The sequence below is a fragment of the Neoarthrinium moseri genome (genome assembly GCF_022829205.1).
Source record: "Neoarthrinium moseri strain CBS 164.80 chromosome Unknown scaffold55_Wmoseri_CBS_16480, whole genome shotgun sequence".
NCBI lineage: Eukaryota > Fungi > Ascomycota > Sordariomycetes > Amphisphaeriales > Apiosporaceae > Neoarthrinium > Neoarthrinium moseri.
The window spans coordinates 94805-112195 of record NW_026055169.1 but is presented as its reverse complement, the minus strand read 5'-3'; the positions used below and the strand labels follow the sequence as shown (position 1 = coordinate 112195).

General features: G+C 52.8%; 3 protein-coding genes across 3 annotated transcripts; 2 read left to right on the top strand and 1 right to left on the bottom strand.

The window, feature by feature from the left end:
* Nucleotides 1–3712: 3712 nt before the first annotated feature.
* JN550_010526 (uncharacterized protein) lies at nucleotides 3713–6235 on the top strand (the record flags this gene model as incomplete). Its single annotated transcript, XM_049308790.1, has 3 exons — nucleotides 3713–3856; nucleotides 4503–4642; nucleotides 4705–6235. 3 exons carry the CDS (start codon nucleotides 3713–3715, stop codon nucleotides 6233–6235), a joined length of 1815 nt encoding a protein of 604 aa, XP_049167497.1.
* Nucleotides 6236–9618: 3383 nt separating this feature from the next.
* Nucleotides 9619–11595, top strand: JN550_010525 (uncharacterized protein; the record flags this gene model as incomplete). The annotated part of the gene is made up of 5 exons (XM_049308789.1): nucleotides 9619–9738; nucleotides 9833–9976; nucleotides 10039–10355; nucleotides 10435–10466; nucleotides 10574–11595. 5 exons carry the CDS (start codon nucleotides 9619–9621, stop codon nucleotides 11593–11595), a joined length of 1635 nt encoding a protein of 544 aa, XP_049167496.1.
* A 922-nt stretch (nucleotides 11596–12517) lies between these two features.
* Nucleotides 12518–13939, bottom strand: JN550_010524 (uncharacterized protein; the record flags this gene model as incomplete). Its single annotated transcript, XM_049308788.1, has 3 exons — nucleotides 12518–12791; nucleotides 12854–13531; nucleotides 13611–13939. The coding sequence occupies 3 exons, from the start codon at nucleotides 13937–13939 to the stop codon at nucleotides 12518–12520; spliced, it is 1281 nt and encodes a 426-aa protein (XP_049167495.1).
* Nucleotides 13940–17391: the final 3452 nt, after the last annotated feature.

The following is a 17391-nucleotide window of genomic DNA, read 5'->3' as shown; positions in this document are numbered from 1 at the left end:
GCACGATTGATTACATATCCTCCCCAGCATGCAGTGTAGTCGCAAAGCGTGAGATCCAGAACTTACACTCTGGGAAGCGGCACGCCCACTAAACTTCGGGTAGACGCTATGCCTAGAAGGCGCGAAGTCCACTAAACTATGGGAACGGCCAGAGCGTGCCCAGGTGGTCTTCACCGGTTGATACAGAGACTACCTATAGCTGGCATCTGGAGATTGGTACGCGCCCATGGCTTTCAATGGTTCCTTGGCGCAGAGAACCCCACTACACATAGAGTCGCTGGACTGCTTGAGTTGCACCTCTGAGTTGGGCTTCATTGACACTGGACCGGGCTAGCGCTCTTGACACTCATTGACAAACACAGTAGTAAGCCACGATATTGCGCTGTGTTACTCTGCATATATCATGGCAAGCGTTGAATCGCATGTTTAAGGCATGAGCAGACGTGTAAGCTGAAGTCTGCTTATCTCTGATGCTATCTTGCCAGAACCCACTGGAGGTCTCTAGCAGTTCAACGTGGTCCTCGTGCCGTCCCGAGGTCGTCACTGATGTCCACGGGTAGCGGCATGGGTCGCCAGGCACAGGCCAGACTGCGAAGGGGGGATACGTCATCAATAAAAACTCGCCGTGTGGCTGAGCCGTCGTCAATCCAAGGTAGGGGCCAGTCTGTTGTTCCCGTCATGGCGAAGGTTCAGGCTCAAGATGGGCCAGAAACCAACTGGGCTGACCATAAGGAGCAAATGCTCCCGCGCGGGACAGCGCCACGCAGGTCAACCATGATGGCGGCTCGATTAGGCGTAGCGTCAATCAATGAGGTTGACGGTTCTAGCTGCAGGTTCTACCTAGAATCACTCCCGTCCCGTGGGGCTGGCCGATTTGGGCGGGCAGGCGGGCCGTTGCATGCCAAGCTTTTTAGGCATGTGTGCCCTGACAGCCAGACCGTTGACCCATGGCCATAAGCTTAAATGGACGTCGCAACCGGCTAGCTGCATAACTCCCATAGACATATATTCAATGCCGACTTACAATCGGTCTCGTTGCCTTTCTGACACACAGTACCTTGTGGGAATCCTCGCGTATTTTCCGATACGCGCTGCGATCATTACGTCGCGTACGGTCTGGCTGGAATGATCGTTGGCGCCTTTGCGTTCGCGTTCCCCATGATTTTTTTTGCCTTGGGCGCAGGCGGTGACGTAATCAAGTTGGCAGCGAGGACTGCGGCTTCTTATGAGCATGAGCTCATACGACCGCCGATTGCTCTTGCCGGCGCTAGGCTATTTCTTCTGTTCGCAGACGCTATGTCGAACGACGACGGTTGCACGTGGAAATTGGTGGCGTCATTACATCATCCCAGGCCTGGAAAGCTCCATGTGATTCCACTGAGCTGCGGCACTTCGGTACGTACCAGCACTGATGTGCACTGCATTTGATCAGATCAGTAGTATCTAGCTTTGTAGATCGGATCACTAAGTACTCGGGTACCCCCAGTGCCATCCTGTGCAGCGACTGATGGCAGATGGATGCAAATCAGTAAGTATCGAGGCGTTTGGAGCCTCCAATTACGCCGACTGGTAGCAAGTACGTACCCGGGGTTCTGAGGATGCTTAGTGGTAATCCTAGGCGCTACCGACCAGCGGGCTTATAGCCCTGGACCACTGTAATAGCGCGCAGAGGGAAAGGCCACTGCGAGGCCTTCAGAGCACTCTAGCATATATCTTCACTGTCTTATAGCGATATTTGTAGCGCTGGCACTCTGGAGGCGACGCGTTGGAAGTAGTCACCAATAAGCATGGCAAACACCCGTACATTATATGCTGTGCTATCTTATGTGACCACTGCATTAGTTTTTCCTGTAGACATTGTACAGGGGTGGAAATGAGGTGTGGTACACACAATATATCATTCTCTAATCACGGAGGGCGAAAATGCAGGCTGTATCAGCCCTGACAGGATAAGACCTACAGTAGCCAGACTTGCCTGCTCCTGGAACCTAAGAGCTTGAATGACCAACCCACGCCGCCGTACAAAAGAGGACTGCGGGAAAAGTACGGAGCGACGTCCCTGCCCAAGCTATGGAGATATATATTGTGTAGACCCAATACAACTTGTAGAAGGACTCTCCTGTGACTAAACAAGTAGACCTGATAGCTTTTGGAGCGTAACAGTACGGTGAAGCTCCACCTATTGAGTCGCTGACAGTGGTGCTGAGTGCTAACCAGACCCTTGATTCTACCAAATGATATACAATAGACTGTCATTCCGAGCTCTTGAACCTCTCTATTCCTTCGGTTAGATTATGACGCGTATCGCAAAAAGAGTTGTGGCAAAGGTCGGCTGTGTGGATGATAGAGTTGCTTTGCTAATAGCGCTGGCGGCCCGAAGCCCATGCGCAGTACAATCGAGAGCAGGGCGGCCGGGTACTGCATGCTTTGCCATGTAGTCGGTCATGAGACTGTGTAGATATTCGCTGGGTCGCCGGGCGGTCGCACGATAGAGTGGATTGGCATGTGGACTATCCGACAGTGCGGCCATGCTTCGTCAGTTGATTGTTGAACGTGATTGTCTGTGAGACTTGCTTTTGGGATGGATTGTGGCATAGCTTAAGAGTCAATCTATTTAGTACTCATGGCCGCCGGTCTGAACCCCGTGATACAATGGAGGAGGTGATTGTCCTAGTGATTGTCCTAGTGATTGTCTGGCAACTATAGGCATGGATTCACGACGTCGTACTGCGACTTAAGACGTAACGAGACATGAAATGGCGAGCAGAGACTTGGCCCAGTCTTCATGAATCCTATGAAATAATCTCTGAGCCTGGAGATCGTAGCTTCATGGCGGTAGAGGTCACCGTGGTGCTGATGGTCAGCACCATGGGAAGCCGCGGATGGCAATCCCTTAGTATCACGTATTTGCCCCTTCCCTCACTCATCTACTTCCTGGGCAGTGAACGTCATTCGATGGGAGAATTCCACGTCCAACTAGAAATTCTAGCAGCACTGATCGCTGTATCAACGCCAACCGTGACGCGTGAGCACTCGATATCAGCCTGCTGGCTCCTATACAGCACGACGCCGAGCACCAGGCCATGCTGTATACCATTGGGTACAGATCAACAGAAAAAGACAATAACAGGCACATATGAACAGCCATGGCAATGTGCTCAGAGTTATCGCAAGTTGTCCTCTGTGCCAGAGGCCTCAGACCCATCCCGCGTCGCCCTCTGTCTTCGACCACAGCCATACTTCCATCAATATCTCAGCAACCAAGAAACATAAATGCACCAAATCTTGGCAACCAGCTATACGCACATGCAGCTTTATTACGATACCAATTTCATTACAACTCAATATCTACGGTACCTCAGACTCGCCATCGAGGCCCTCCGTCCTCCTCCAGCTCAGCCATTCCCAAGGCCTACCTGGCCCGTGCACAGCGACCCTCTGGCACGTGAAATTCGCACATAAACCCTATAGGCACTACCGAATATCTTTCAAACAGGAGTAGAGTCTCTCGAAAAGGGGAAAGCGGCCCGGTACATGCATGGCTCTGGAGCCAAACATAAAACCAGGGCCCGCGTCTCCCCCCTTTCACTTTCCTTTCTTCTTTCTTCCCAGTCGCTTTCTGATCTCTGCCCAGCATCTCAGATCGCAACTTCTAGCTACCACTGCGCATACCCCACTTCTCTCTACTCTCGCACTCTGCAACGCTTTAGCAATGCAGAAATCCTTTTCACCCCCTCCCCCCACGGAGGCGGAGCTCAAGGAGCTGCGCCGTCGACTGTGGTACAAGGAGATCACCCCTGGCCTGTTGAAGCAGTGTCCACCGGGGAAGATTCCTTTCACCCTACTCCCTGAGTCGGTAAGTTGGCTAGCCTCCTATCCTGTTGCCCCTTTCCTGGATCCTAGGCCTAGGCCAGAGACATCAGCCCCTGAACTGCTGCCTATCTATGCCCACTACCATCGCGTCGGTCTATCCCAAGATGTTTGCCCTGGTATGTCATCGCCACTGGACCTTCAACCCTACCACGCCAACCTCTACCGTCTTCGACAAAGCCGTCGCTCATCCATGGCCAAATTCAACCGACCATGTTGTCTCCAGAATTTCTCAACTCGGCTTGGATGCACTCAGTCATGGACTTGCTCGACAATCCCATCTTCATCGTCCTCATCATCACACCCTCGCTGCTGCACTTCAGCCAATCCTGACCGCGTCCCCCTGACACGTTCTTACTGATCCACAATTCTTCTTTGCCACCTCACCTCTTTCCCTCTCGCTCTTGAGTATACACTGCCGTATCAGCAAATGCTAATCTTCCCTTATACAGATCCTGAAGGAGCAACAAGCGAGGATTGATGCCATGAATGCTAGTAGGCCGCGTTAGCCGCGTCGGGTTACCATTACTAGGCCGAATCATCCTCCTTTCTCCTTCACGTCTTGGGGATTCACTCCTCCTGTAAGTTCCCAATACCTCTTACCTACCTTGCCCATACTGATCTCCGGACAGCCCAAGCGTCGCCGCCCGCGTCACCGCCCGCAGCGCACTGTCGTTCTTTCTGAGAGGCCGCTCTCCACCCCCACGTTTGGCGATGTCTGCAAGACGCCACCTTTGTGTGATCTGTCTTTTGTTGACACACCGCCATCGTGGTGAGTACCCCTTACCCTCCATTCATATCTCGAGTCACCAAGCTGACCTCAGATCGTGACAGGGATGCGGACCTCTCCAACCTCTCTGCCTCTACATACCACTCTGGTCAACGAGACCTGAAGGCCACCAAGCTTTCGTCCATTCCTTCTTCACTTTCGGCAGAGTCTTTCTCAGCCGTGTCCCTTGGCCAACTCGGCTTGAAAGCCACCAAGCTTTCGTCCATTCCTTCCACCCCTCCACGCCAGTCCTCCCCTTCGCCAGCTTCCGACTCTACGGGCAGTCTGCTTCGTTTAGTTCGTGAGGTGAAGCGATTCGCGGATAAGGGCCGGGCGGAACGGGAAGCTTTAAGACGCGAACTCGCTTCGTTCGACTTCTCCGACGATCCTTTCACTACCTCGGCAGAGAACTTCTCAGCCGTCCCACTTGGTCAGCCTGACCAGAAGGCCTCCAAACCTTCGTCCACTCGCTCTTCCTCTTCCCTCTCGGCAGAGAGCTTCTCAGCTGTTTCTCTTGGCCAGCTCGGTCTGAAGGCCTCAAAACCTTCGTCCACTCGTTCTTCCTCCTCCCTCTCGGCGGAGAGCCTCTCGGCTGTTCAACTCGGTCACCTCGACCAGAAGGCTTCAAAACCTTCGTCCACTCGTTCTTCCTCCTCCCTCTCGGCGGAGAGCTTCTCGGCTGTTCAACTCGGTCACCTCGACCAGAAGGCCTCAAAACCTTCGTCCACTCGTTCTTCCTCCTCCCTCTCGGCGGAGAGCTTCTCGGCTGTCCAACTCGGTCACCTCGACCAGAAGGCCTCAAAACCTTCGTCCACTCATTCTTCCGTCTCGGCAGAGAGCTTCTCAGCCGTTTCCCTTGGCCACCTCGGCTTGAAAGCCACCAAGCTTTCGTCCATTCCTTCAACCCCTCCACGCCAGTCCTCCCCTTCGCCATCGTCTTCCGACTCTACGGGCAGTCTGCTTCGTATTGCTCGGGCGGCGAAGCGATTTGCGGATGAGGGCCGGGCGGAGCGGGAGGCAGTCAGACGCGAACTCGCGATGTTTAACTTCAGTCCTTGCACCCCCCCATCGCAGCCTCTCCAAACCTTTGGAGACGTCTGCAAGACACCGCCACCTCTGTGTGACATTTCATTCGTTGACACGCCACCGTCGGGCCCATCTGAGGCCTCGACCTGGCACACCCCCTCAGTTGCCTCCTGCGACTCTACGCCAACCCTTCTTCGTATGGCTCGCCAGATGAAGAAGGAATGCCTACAAAGTGCAAAGGAGCGCGCTGAGTGGATCCATGAGATTGAGCCTGTCGACTCGTCCGATTCCGACATCCATTCTTTTGACACTTACGATCTCCTCGTGGAGGACTCCGTTGACATGCCTGGTGGCTTCACTCCTTCGCCACCACGCAGTCACCAGGAGAGAATCCGCGCCCACTTTCATTCAGCTCGTCAGGAGCCCGTCTACTACCCAGCACCAGTAGTTTCGTCGGAAGCATCTGGCCGGCCTCGTGCCGCGTCCTGGATGTGGAAGGCTTGCACTGCTGCTGCTGTCACGGTCGCGGCTGGCCTTGGGTACGCTGCGTACTCATGGTTCACATCGTGATGTCCTCTCTTTCCTGTGCTTTGGCACGTCCATTCATTCTTGCTGTGCTTCGGCACGTTCATTCATTCTTGCTGTGCTTCGGCACGTGCATTCATTCCGTGCTTGGTGGAGAGCACATATCCCGCTTGGTGAGGAGGAGGCCTGTCTGGTTGTCGGTTGTCGGTTGTCGGTTGTTGGTGGGTTGTGGTCGGGCAGATTGTTCTCTGGAGGATCTCCTATGTCTTTCCTATGTCTTTCCTAAGTCTTTCCTATGTTCGGTTTCTTCGCGGTTTGGATTTGGTGATTTGGTCTTCTTTTTGGTTCTGGCTTCGGCTCTGTCTCCCCCCTTTCCCGATTTCCTATGCGCTTCTCTCTCCTTTCATTTCTCTCATGTCTTTCCTCCTTTTTTACACCCTTCAACACTCACTTGAAGGTATGACCCCCCCCCCTGTCATTCACTTTCCCCTTCTAGGTAGCAGTCACTCTTTCCCTAGGTAGCAGTCGCTCTCTTGGGCCTGGCAAGGCAGGGGAATGCCTGGCGTTCGACTAGCCAACTGATCGAGCGTCAGGATGGAACTGTGGGACGATAAGTCCTTGTTCGCCAGTCAGCTTGCTGGCTGTCGTGCAAGGCATGGGCATGGCCCGCCTGGTGGCCGAGGGTGATGGGAGTCGGTCACCTTGCGGGAGGGATCTGGGGACCTGGGAAGGCTTGGCGTCAGCCTTCGAGGCTGGCGTCAAGATGGACTGGGGTGGTACGGGTATGTTTGAGGGGTGGCCTGGCGCGCTCGCACGGATTTTCGGTCATCTCTCAGACGGGACTTTGGGGTCTGGTGGTTGTGGGTTGGTTGGAGAGGAGGAGTTCATTCGTTGCGTCTTTTCATCTCGGGCTGGAGAGGAGTTCATTCGTTTGGGGGAGTCAGAGTTTGCCGTGTACATTAGTTTCCTATGTCCTTTTCCTAGTCATCATCGTCGGGAGTCGATCCGGGCTGGCCTCATGCCAGCTGGGTAAGCGGTGGGCGGATCGAATAAAATCGAGACTTTGTCTCTCAAAATTGCGCCTTCCTGCTGATCGTGACCCGACTCCAAGAGCCCACATCGTAGTCTACTGGCGCTTGCAGCGCGGCGGCTCCAGGTCTGAAGTAAGATTAATGGCCATAGCAGCGGAATACGACGAGCGCGTGCCAAGTTCAGAGAGGCTTGACAGCTTGCGCGGGGCTGCTCAATGTGCTCTACCAATTAGAGGAACATGCAAAAGCCTACCAAGGTAGGCGCCAGACATTCCGTCCTCCATAAGATCGTCTCAGCTCGACGTCAGGGACAAGAAAAGAGTCATTCGTTTGCTGTGGCATAATGAGCTGCACGTTGAGATGCGGAGAATAGCCGTCTGCACTTACGGTCAACTCCAGAACAAAATCAAACAGTGGAACAGCTGGGGAGACAATTGGATGATTGATAGCATCCGACCTCACAGCGCTCAGTCATTGAGCCTGATATGCGGTCTTTATTAAGCAGCCAGCAATAGGCGACAGGGTCAAAATTATGTTGGCGTCACTTTGTAGGAATGGAGTGCTCTGTATATTGGGGTGTACGGCAAGCAGCTGCCACAGGTGCAACTCCCGGGTTTGACCAAGCAGGAAAACCGTCGTCCTTGGATATCAGTCTTTGGCTTAGAAGGATCCATAAGCGAGAGATATCAGTATAGACAGCCGAGACCCGGGAACTGGCGACAGATGGAAACTGGAACGCTCTCACGTTCGAAGCATCCCTTTGGTTGCATAGACTCAATCGAATCCGACAATGCATTTTCTCTCTAGAATTGTAGACACTAGATGATGGGTACCTCTGGTCCAAGCCTAGATGAGGCAGCAGTGTCCTTTATGAAATGTGTGGCACCTAGCCGACATGGCTCTCTACACTGTATCATGGATGTCCATCTACATAGCCTTAGTTTCTGCTAATGTGAAAATTCCTCGCAACTCGAAGCGGTGCATTTGCATTGGAGATATCCGAAAGCCCAACTGCTGCTGCTGGGGCCGCTGGGACCATGACAATCAATGATCAGGTGTTGCGTGGTGCAGAAAAATGCTTCGTCTCTGACCCAGTGTTACATCTGGCCCGCGAAGGCGTAGTCGAGATCTGTATAGCACTTACTGCAAGCCGACCTTTCCCTGCGCAACGCATACCCCGCCTTTGTCCTCACCGCACAACAGGCGCCAATGCTTTGAACAAATTCGTCAAATGGGGCAAGGCAAGACAAGAATGCCAAGATCCGTCTCGTGGATCAATCATCAGTCAAGTCAAGTAAAGCTCTGGCTTGGGCATGGTCGCATCAGGCTTGCGTCGATTGGCCAAAAAGCCAGGCCCGGACGGGCACCAAACGGGGCACCACACAGCCAGGCATTGGGTTAGTCAAGACTCAATGGGAATGAAGAACCGAGTTTTGCTGCGGGCCAAGGGGGTGTGCCGAGAAATGACTGACGCACAACCGCCTCCAACTCCGAGTCGTCACTTTCGAGATGGCTGGCTATATCCAATGTCTTTTTGTATGAGAGCTTCCACTGCAATCCACTGGGCTGGCTCGCTGGTGCCGGCGGTCGCCGCAGACACAGGCGGGTGGGCACGTGATGTGGCCGTGGCTATCGTCAAAGCCAGGCACACAGTCGCCTGTGCAGTGCAGTGTCCAAGGTTCAAATGCAACGCGGCGCGCTCGCTGAGCCGTGTGTCTGCTACACAGGCGGCTTGAAATCAGTTGCAGTAGTTCTGGCCGTGGTCTCCGCAGGCTAGATACCTGGCTTATGTACTCGGGGTGAGTAGTTGTCCAACGACGGCAGGCCGGTAACATTCTTGTGGCCATTACAGGTAGATAGGAGCTTAGATGCAGGCAGGTGAGCAAGGTCCCTAGGTTGGAGGACTTGCTAGGGTCCAGCACCTCGGGCTCTAACTCAGCACAGTACATACCTAAGCTTGGTAGTTCAGTGGAATGGAAGCAAGTAATAATCTGAGTTCCCATGGTACAGGCCCCGCGGTCGTCGGTCGCTAGCGTCTTCTGGGGCTGCTTCTGCAGTGCACGATGCATTTCCCCACTTAGGCCAAACCCCCAGTTCCCAGTCCCGAGTCCCAAGTCCCAAGCTCCAGCCCCGGGGCCAGGTCGTGCCCATGGCTTGCCCCCCTCGACGCAAACGCCTTTCACCTGCAGACACTTCACTTTTTCAGGAAAGAGTCCAGAAGCATCAGCAACCAACCCGTCTGCCGGACCACCCCCCCCAGCTCGCGTGACTCGTGTCCATTGCCGCTGTTGTATATCTCAAAATCCGGCTGGCGAACGCTCCCACGGCTGTGATCTGGCCCCCATCAGCTGTTCGCACAACACGTTTGGACATCTCACCGCCTCTCACTCTCTCGCCATGGATCTCCACGCTCACGCGGAGCGTTGCATGGCCGACACCAACAGTATTCTGGGCGAGGCACGCAACTGGATGCAGGATTTCCTTTCCGCAGACCAGCAGAAGAATGAAGTTATAACCGTGAGTACGCCGCTGGGCTCGGTGCACCCGCTCGACGTCGCCAGACCTTGCGGCGACGCCTGCTTGGACCCACTGATGGCTGACCTGGCACCAGGCTTTAATTAAGAAGCTCCAAGATACCGAGGCTGACATCGGCCAACTAAAACGAGACTTATCAGCAGAGCATAAGTCGCGTAATGGTTTTCAGGTCGAGGCCGAACTTTATCACTCCCAGTGCAAGAAGCTGGAGCAGAAGATTGTAATGCGCCCTCGCCCTGCCTGCTCCTCAAGCCAAGTCTCTGGCCCGCTAACCCTGCCCAGGATGACGGATCCTTTATTGCTGTTCTTATTGATGGTGATGGTGCCAAGTTTGCCGACCATTTCATCCGGAATCCCTTAGAGGGTGGCCCACGAGCTGCCCAGGCTCTCAGGCAGGCCGTCCGGGAACACGTCATGAGCGAGTATCCCGAGCTGGATAATGAAGATATCCCCATTCTTATCCGAGTTTATGCCAACCTTAACGATCTGGCCAAGTCCCTGCGGTTTTCAAACGTTATCGACAGAGACGAGGATATGAAGATCTTCGCCGAGCAGCTTACAAATAGTCGCACCGAAGTCGATTTCGTCAATGTCGGAAGGTTGGTTGACCCCTTGCCCGCCCCTGTTTCGAGAAGGGCACTGTATCGTCTCGGTTGACTAACGTCTGCGTTGCAACAGAGGGAAGGAAAACGCAGATTCTAAGATTAGAAGTTGGTAGCCCCCTTCCCCGTGCCTCTTCTCCGAGTTAAGCGAGAAACCGGGCGAAAGCCGCTTGTGAAATCATTTTCTCAGGGAGCCGGCTGACCAATTCCTACAGAGATGCTTAGCCATTATCATAAGAACCTACAGTGCAAGAAGATATTCCTTGCCTGCTGCCACGACAACGGTTATCTGCACGACCTGCGCGAGTATAGTGATAGGGCCGAGCTTAATAGAAAGATCGTCCTGGTAGAAACAACTCCTGCAGAACCCAATTTTAAAATGCTCGGGTTTCCCGTCACGCGTTTCGACGGTGTCTTCCGGACCAAGGGGTTGGACAATGAGACCAAGCATAACTTTTCAATGCCTGTCAAACCTGTCCAACCGCCTGAGCCGAGACCAGCTCCGTCGCTGCCACCCCCTGTCAGACAGCCCTCAGTGCCCCAGAACCCACTGGACGCGCACCGGGTTGCTAGCAGCTCCCCTGACCAGCAGCAACAGCAACTACAACAACAACTACAACAACAACAACCACAACAACAGCCCTTTTCATCTGCTCCAAACAACGATCCACACGGTGGCTCTGCGTCCGTTGCCTCTGAAACTGAGACCGCGTCCCGCACTCCTAGTGTTGTTAATTCTGGCAATGGGGGAACGTCCGTTAGCTATGCCACCGCTGGAGGCAACACTACCAACCACCAAAACATCAGCCTCCAAACGGCGAAGTCGAGAAAGCTCCCGAAGACGGTTCTTTACAACTTTGAAGGCTCTAGAATTGATCCTCCGACGACACACCCAGCGAATAACCCGGCTCAGGGCACCTATAAAACCAAGCTCGAGAAGATCAGCCCCAACGCGTTTTGCAATGATCACTATCTCGTTGGCACTTGTCGTCGAACGAGTTGTGACCGAGTTCACAATGTCGATTTGACCCCGCAAGAAGTCTCGATTCATCGATACAAGGCTCGGACCAGTGTTTGTCCTCGTGGTCCCGAATGTGATGACTATGACTGCTACCTAAGCCACCACTGTTTGAGAGACCCTCGCTGCACCCGCGGAAACGCCTGCCGGTTTACTAATACGGAGTTTGGGAATCTACACCTGGACACCAATGAGAAACTTAAGCCTGCGTATGTCTGATCTGCTTCACGCCCTCCAGAATTGTGTCACTGACCAGATTAGGACAAAATGGACGCAGGGCAGCGATTTCCCAGAACACTTGCAATAAGTTGCTTCGACACTTGGAATCGGCAGAACATGGGTAACGCCAGGCGCAGAAACCTTCTGGAGAGAGCCTACTAGGATTGCGCAGTACTACCACTTGCACAAACGGCCGATTGAGGAACCTACAAATTTGACAAAAGGCTGAGTTGGAAGATAGTTGCGGTTCATCACGGCCATTTGACCAAGCTGATGGGTAGAAAACACAAGTTTGAGACCAGCCTACGCAGGTGGCTTATGCAGCAGGTTTAAGATCTGAGTCGATTGATACCTCTGTTGGTCTGTACGTTCATTATATACTTTTTGACAAACGCCCAACGGAGTCGGCTACCTTTACGTCCGTTGATATATAATTCGTAACCATTGTGTTGAATTTCCTAGATGCGTGCAGACAAGTGATGCGTGAAATGGCATAATGTCGTCTGATGAGATGCTCTCCTCCGCCATTCAACAGCGGAACCTAGGAACGGCCGGAGGGTTGCTAACTGTGCCGTCTACATGCACCGGAACCTGCCGATGCACAACATACTTGGCAATTTCCAAAGGACGTTGAGGAGCCCTAACAAAGTAGTATGTACCTTCGTACCTTGACCGAGCCAAGTCTTTGCCAAGCCGGCAACTCATATGCCTATAGGGAGCTGCACACTCCGCAGAACAAAATGCGTGGGTTTTGCCAGAAGCTCGCTGGATTTGCAGTGATGAGAAAGACAGCACAGCTAGCTGATTGAAGACAAAGGGGCATACTCAGGGCGATTATTCATCCCCGTATTCTACCTTGGTTGGCAACCGAAACGAACCGGCCACCCCCACCGCTCTTGAGCGGCGATCCCGATGCTTGCTCTCAAGTGCCAATCTCTCCCATGATGATTTTCGCAGCGACGTAGCGGCCCCCGCCATCCTCGTTGCACATCTCCGCAAGGTCCTTTGCACGGCTTCTCATGAAGTCGGCACGATCTCCAAGAACCACCTCGATCAAAGCTGGCCCTAGTTCACGGGCAGAATTCATGGGAACCGTAGACTTGTTGCCCCAGACCCCTATCCCTAGCATCTCAGCACGGTTGGCGAAATCAAAGCAGTCGATCCAGACCGGAAGCACTACATGTGGAACGCCAGCACTGCGAAAAGTCATTTTAGTCTCAGCATCGAATCGAGCACGTCGTAGGCTCTGCACTCTCACCTCGCTGCCTCGTGGAACGAGTTGGCTCCACCATGATGTACGCTACATAGAACGTTTCTTTCGGCCAAGATGGCAGACGGCTCCGGGGTCAGCCACGGCAGAATGCGGACCCGATCCTGATCGATGAAGTCGCCAAGGATACCATGCACCCTCGAGCCAGGCTCCACTGCGTAGTTGCCTCGCTTGGTGAGCTTCCACAATACCTGCAAATCCCTCATGCGAGGATCCTTGTGAGACTCGGCCTTTGTGAATAATTTCTTCAAGGCCCTGGCGATCTCAAGTGCATCCCATTCTGTTGTTTGGACTTGCGTGCCTAGGTTCAAGTAGACCGTAGGCCCCTTGGCCAGCCATGATGCCAGGTCGGGATCGACCTCGGATGCCGTCGGCGCCGGTCGCACAATCGGGCCACACGGGAATACGTGCGCTGGGATCTGGACGGGGAACTCGATCTCGGGACGGTTGGCGACGAGGTATTTGACTCCCGGCGGCGGCTCCCGGTTGAGGTGGCTCAGGGTAATCAGCTCGGCACCTGTATGGGTCCGGACGTATTTTGCCAAGGCTTTCGTGGGGTTGAACAACGTCATGTAGACCACTATATATAGGATGAAGTATATGTTGAGTGGCACCAGATACCATGGGATCGGGTATGGGAGTGCAGATGCCAAGCTGTCCAGGGGTCTAAAATTAGAATAAAGATGTTCGGGCCAAGACAAAGAGATTAGGTACGCCAAGGAGAGTCTTATAGCATTCAACTTACGCTGGATACTTCCACAGAGCCTGTCCTCCGGACTGAAACTGCATGGAAAAGTCCTTGATAGTGTTGGGCGCGAGTATCAAATAGTGAACCCCAAGCTTGTGGCAAGCTGTGAGTGCCGGTGAAAAGGCAGGATCTACCGCGGTGATGTCTGGTCTGAGGCAATCTAGCAGCCGAGCGATAGACTGATATACCTCTACGAACTCTGGACCATCCCACGGGCACGTCGTAGATAGAAGAAGCTTCAGGAACTTGGGGGTGTTCCAGAATGACGGGCGGAGGCCGTTGTATTCTTCGAGTCGAATCTCTGGCTTGCTCCAGGCGGCCAACATGTCAAGGCCACATATTCGATGGAAAATGAGCTGTGATTTACCTCCGCATGACTTGGATGCATACTCAGATGCTGCTTTGAATGACCCCTCAATAGGTGAAAACGAAGCAATGTGAACCTCTACCTCCAACCCGAACAGCTCCAGTAGAGCGTGGCTGGTAGCCAGATGGACACTGGCCTGGCCATACTCCGAGTTGGTGAGCAATAAGATTCTTCGTTTTTGCGACATCAGGCACAAAGCCAGCAGACGCCGGCAATTGAGTCGGTATTGATCAGTAGCTGCGGACAAGAGGTGACGAGTCTGGTTGAGTGAAACACTATTACAGCGATCTAGGCCAAGCTGTCCATATATGTCACGGCGGCCATATGCCATGCGCCATAAAACTGCCATATATCTGCAAGGCACTGACCTAGCTCTACACTACCCTAGAGCTTGCTGCACAGGGCGTAAGGTGACGACACCTTAATCTTGGGTGTTCTCAGATCGAACTGGGGCCCAGCATTTTCGTTTTATCCAAGCCGATCCTGCAATCCAATATAGATGACGATACCTACTAGCGTTGTAAACCAGGGTCCGGATCTTGGTCTGGATCCCTGGTAATCGCAGCCGCATGCCAAGTGATCTACATCTCACAATCGTCTTCATACCAACGAACCTTATTTGTCTTGGCATATAGATGGCGTTATTTTCAGCTTCTGACAATTGGCTTCGGCGGGCCGATTATCTTGCGCGAAAAGGAACAGCTTCGGTGGCATCCGTCCGAAAACAGCTTCTCAGCTCAGAAGACCACCGGATGTCTTATGACGCCATCCGGCTATATTCGACAAAATCAGAAGCGAGCAACCCACGCAAAGTGCTAATCCGTGGGAGGCAACGATTCACTCGTTGCCCCTCTCCATCACGACGGTGATAGGTTTTGACACCTCGCTGGATTTTCCAACACAGGTTATTAAAGGTTGCAATCTTATCTTTTCTCATCCGTGAGTCCGTCGAGACTTGATGCAGCTGCCGGCAAATATGGTTGCAATGCAAGTTAAAGTAGTGTTGACCCAACCCAACCCAGAATCATATCCGGCTAAAGGACACCGGTGAATCAGGAAGAAACAATTTGCAATACGTAACGTAGTAGTGGTTTCTCGTCTTTTGTGAGACACCCACGTACGTATGTTTACTGCGGCTCGGTACTGCTCGAACGGGGAATTGGCGGTTGCCATGGCTCCCTTGTCAAGCGCATCCTATTCTTCACTGCAAGGTATATAGACGCTCACAGCGTGGCCTTGAAGATCTTGATATGATCCAGCCGGGTTTGATGCGATACCAACAACCCTCGCGATTCCACCCAAGGTGGAGCCCAACGGTTGGATTTCGGCCATGTAGCTTGGCGGAATATTGTCCAAACATTGTAACCACTGATAAAAATCGTCGGCTTCACTTAATGCGGGCCATTGGCTTCAATACTATATTTGATTCTTGAATAGAAATCACAGGAACTAGGTAGACCATCAAAGTAAAGCTTTCATACTTTCGCTATCTCGACTACCCAAGTTTTGATCGCATTCGTCTTCACCTCAGTGTAGATCCATCCTGAACGCGATGGGCAACCATTCCTACTTCATTCCCTTACGTAGTTAAGTGCCTAAACCTCTGCTAGCCTCATTCCGAAAAGCCTATCCACAAGTGTACGCTGTTGTAGTAGTTTCTGTTGCAGTGGTAGTGCTGGTGTACGTTACAGGCGGGCCTACGCCTTGTACCTGGGTCTTAACCACCAGTGAACACCCCTTGCAACCTAGTTGGGTTGTATGAGTCACCGTACTCTTATAGCTCGTTGATACCAGCCCGGCAACCTGAACCGGGTTGAGAGTGAGGGTCGTGATGCATGTTGGAGCGGCTCGCTGGATCAGGTTCAAAGTTGGAATTGGATCCGGAAATGAGGCAACCGTCTCGGAGCATACCGTCTTCCACTCGGTCGCAGGCAAGTCAGTAGTGATTGTCCCTAGCGTTGGGCGCGTGGGACAAGGCAGTTTTGATATTCTCACGTCCACAGAGCGACAGCCATGACAGTTGATCCGGTACAAAGAGCTGACGGTGGCGGTGTGGATCGTTTGGGTCCCGTCCCAAGTACACACCCGCGAAGGCGTTACGTACATCGTGGTTGTACAGTCGGACGCAGGTTCAAGCAGAGCATTGGATCCTTCATGAGGCGTCGTCTCTGATAGAGTGGGTTTCAACTCCGGAGCTTCGGTGACTAGCACCGCCGAGACCGTGCGAGTGGCATACTCTCCGTCCCATTCCTGTAAGACTGCTGGGGGTACATGGGCCGGCTTTGCGCGCGAATGTCCTAGAAACGCGCCGAGGACCAATAGGATCAAAGTCGCCATATGTGCTAGTCCTAGTATGTTTGGGCGTCTGGAAACAACTCAATGAACGGGCCGCTATCGAGATGGTGTGATGCGGCTCAACTACTTCGGGGTTCGTGGGTGCTATATAGTCATCTATGAAGGGGAGTTTCTAACAATGGCAGGAACAGAACAATGGGGGGTTTCTCAGCATGAATCCGGGTTTCAATACCAGAACTAATCTGGCCGCTAGCTTGATGGGTGGCTGCCAGAAATAGTTTCTTATGTTGTGGCATGTGAAAATACAATGGCTAAAATCTCATGTTTGGTGGGAAATATGTATTCCTTGTGGCGTGACAGTGGGCGGAGCTATCTCATCGCGCCGCCTTCTCCATCCGGAACGATGAAACCTTCTTTCAAGGCGACCTTAAAGGAATTTTGAGTCACAATAACACCGTCGTAGATTCAAACCTCTAGCCAATCAAACAAGAAAACTTCAAGTCCGTAAATCAGCAAAATATGCAGTAATAACAAGCTCGATGACGAGACAGGTTTTGCTCCTTCAAGGTTTTCCACAAGATTCCGTATCGTGCACTGCTGGCGACATCAAGACCTGACATAGAGACAAGGTGCACCCAAGATGAATTACGTGGAATTTAATCTGGCAGAATCAATGATACAACAATTTCCTCGTGCTGCAAAACATCCGGATATTTGGAGCGGTCGCCGTGATTGGCCTGGATAATGGTGGCACCACAAGCCGGAATGACCAATTTAGCCGATCATGAATCCAAGATGCAGGCCCTCTGTCTTGTGCTATCTATACTGTATCAAGGGACGATGCGATGTCTTCTTTCATCGCATTATGCCCCTGCACCGAAAAAGACGGCCGTTTTGCAACCCCCCTTTATTTGTGGGTTCGAACAACTGTGCATCGGACTCATTTCCAAGGTTTTAGTTTGGGCTTCGGTATAATCATATATTTGATGCCGGCCACCCAGTCAAGACGCTCGACTGCATCCTAGGCGAATATGCATATAAGCGTATACAACACTACGATTGAAAATACGTGGAACGCTATCACTCCAACACTTTCGAAAGTTCCCCGCATCATAG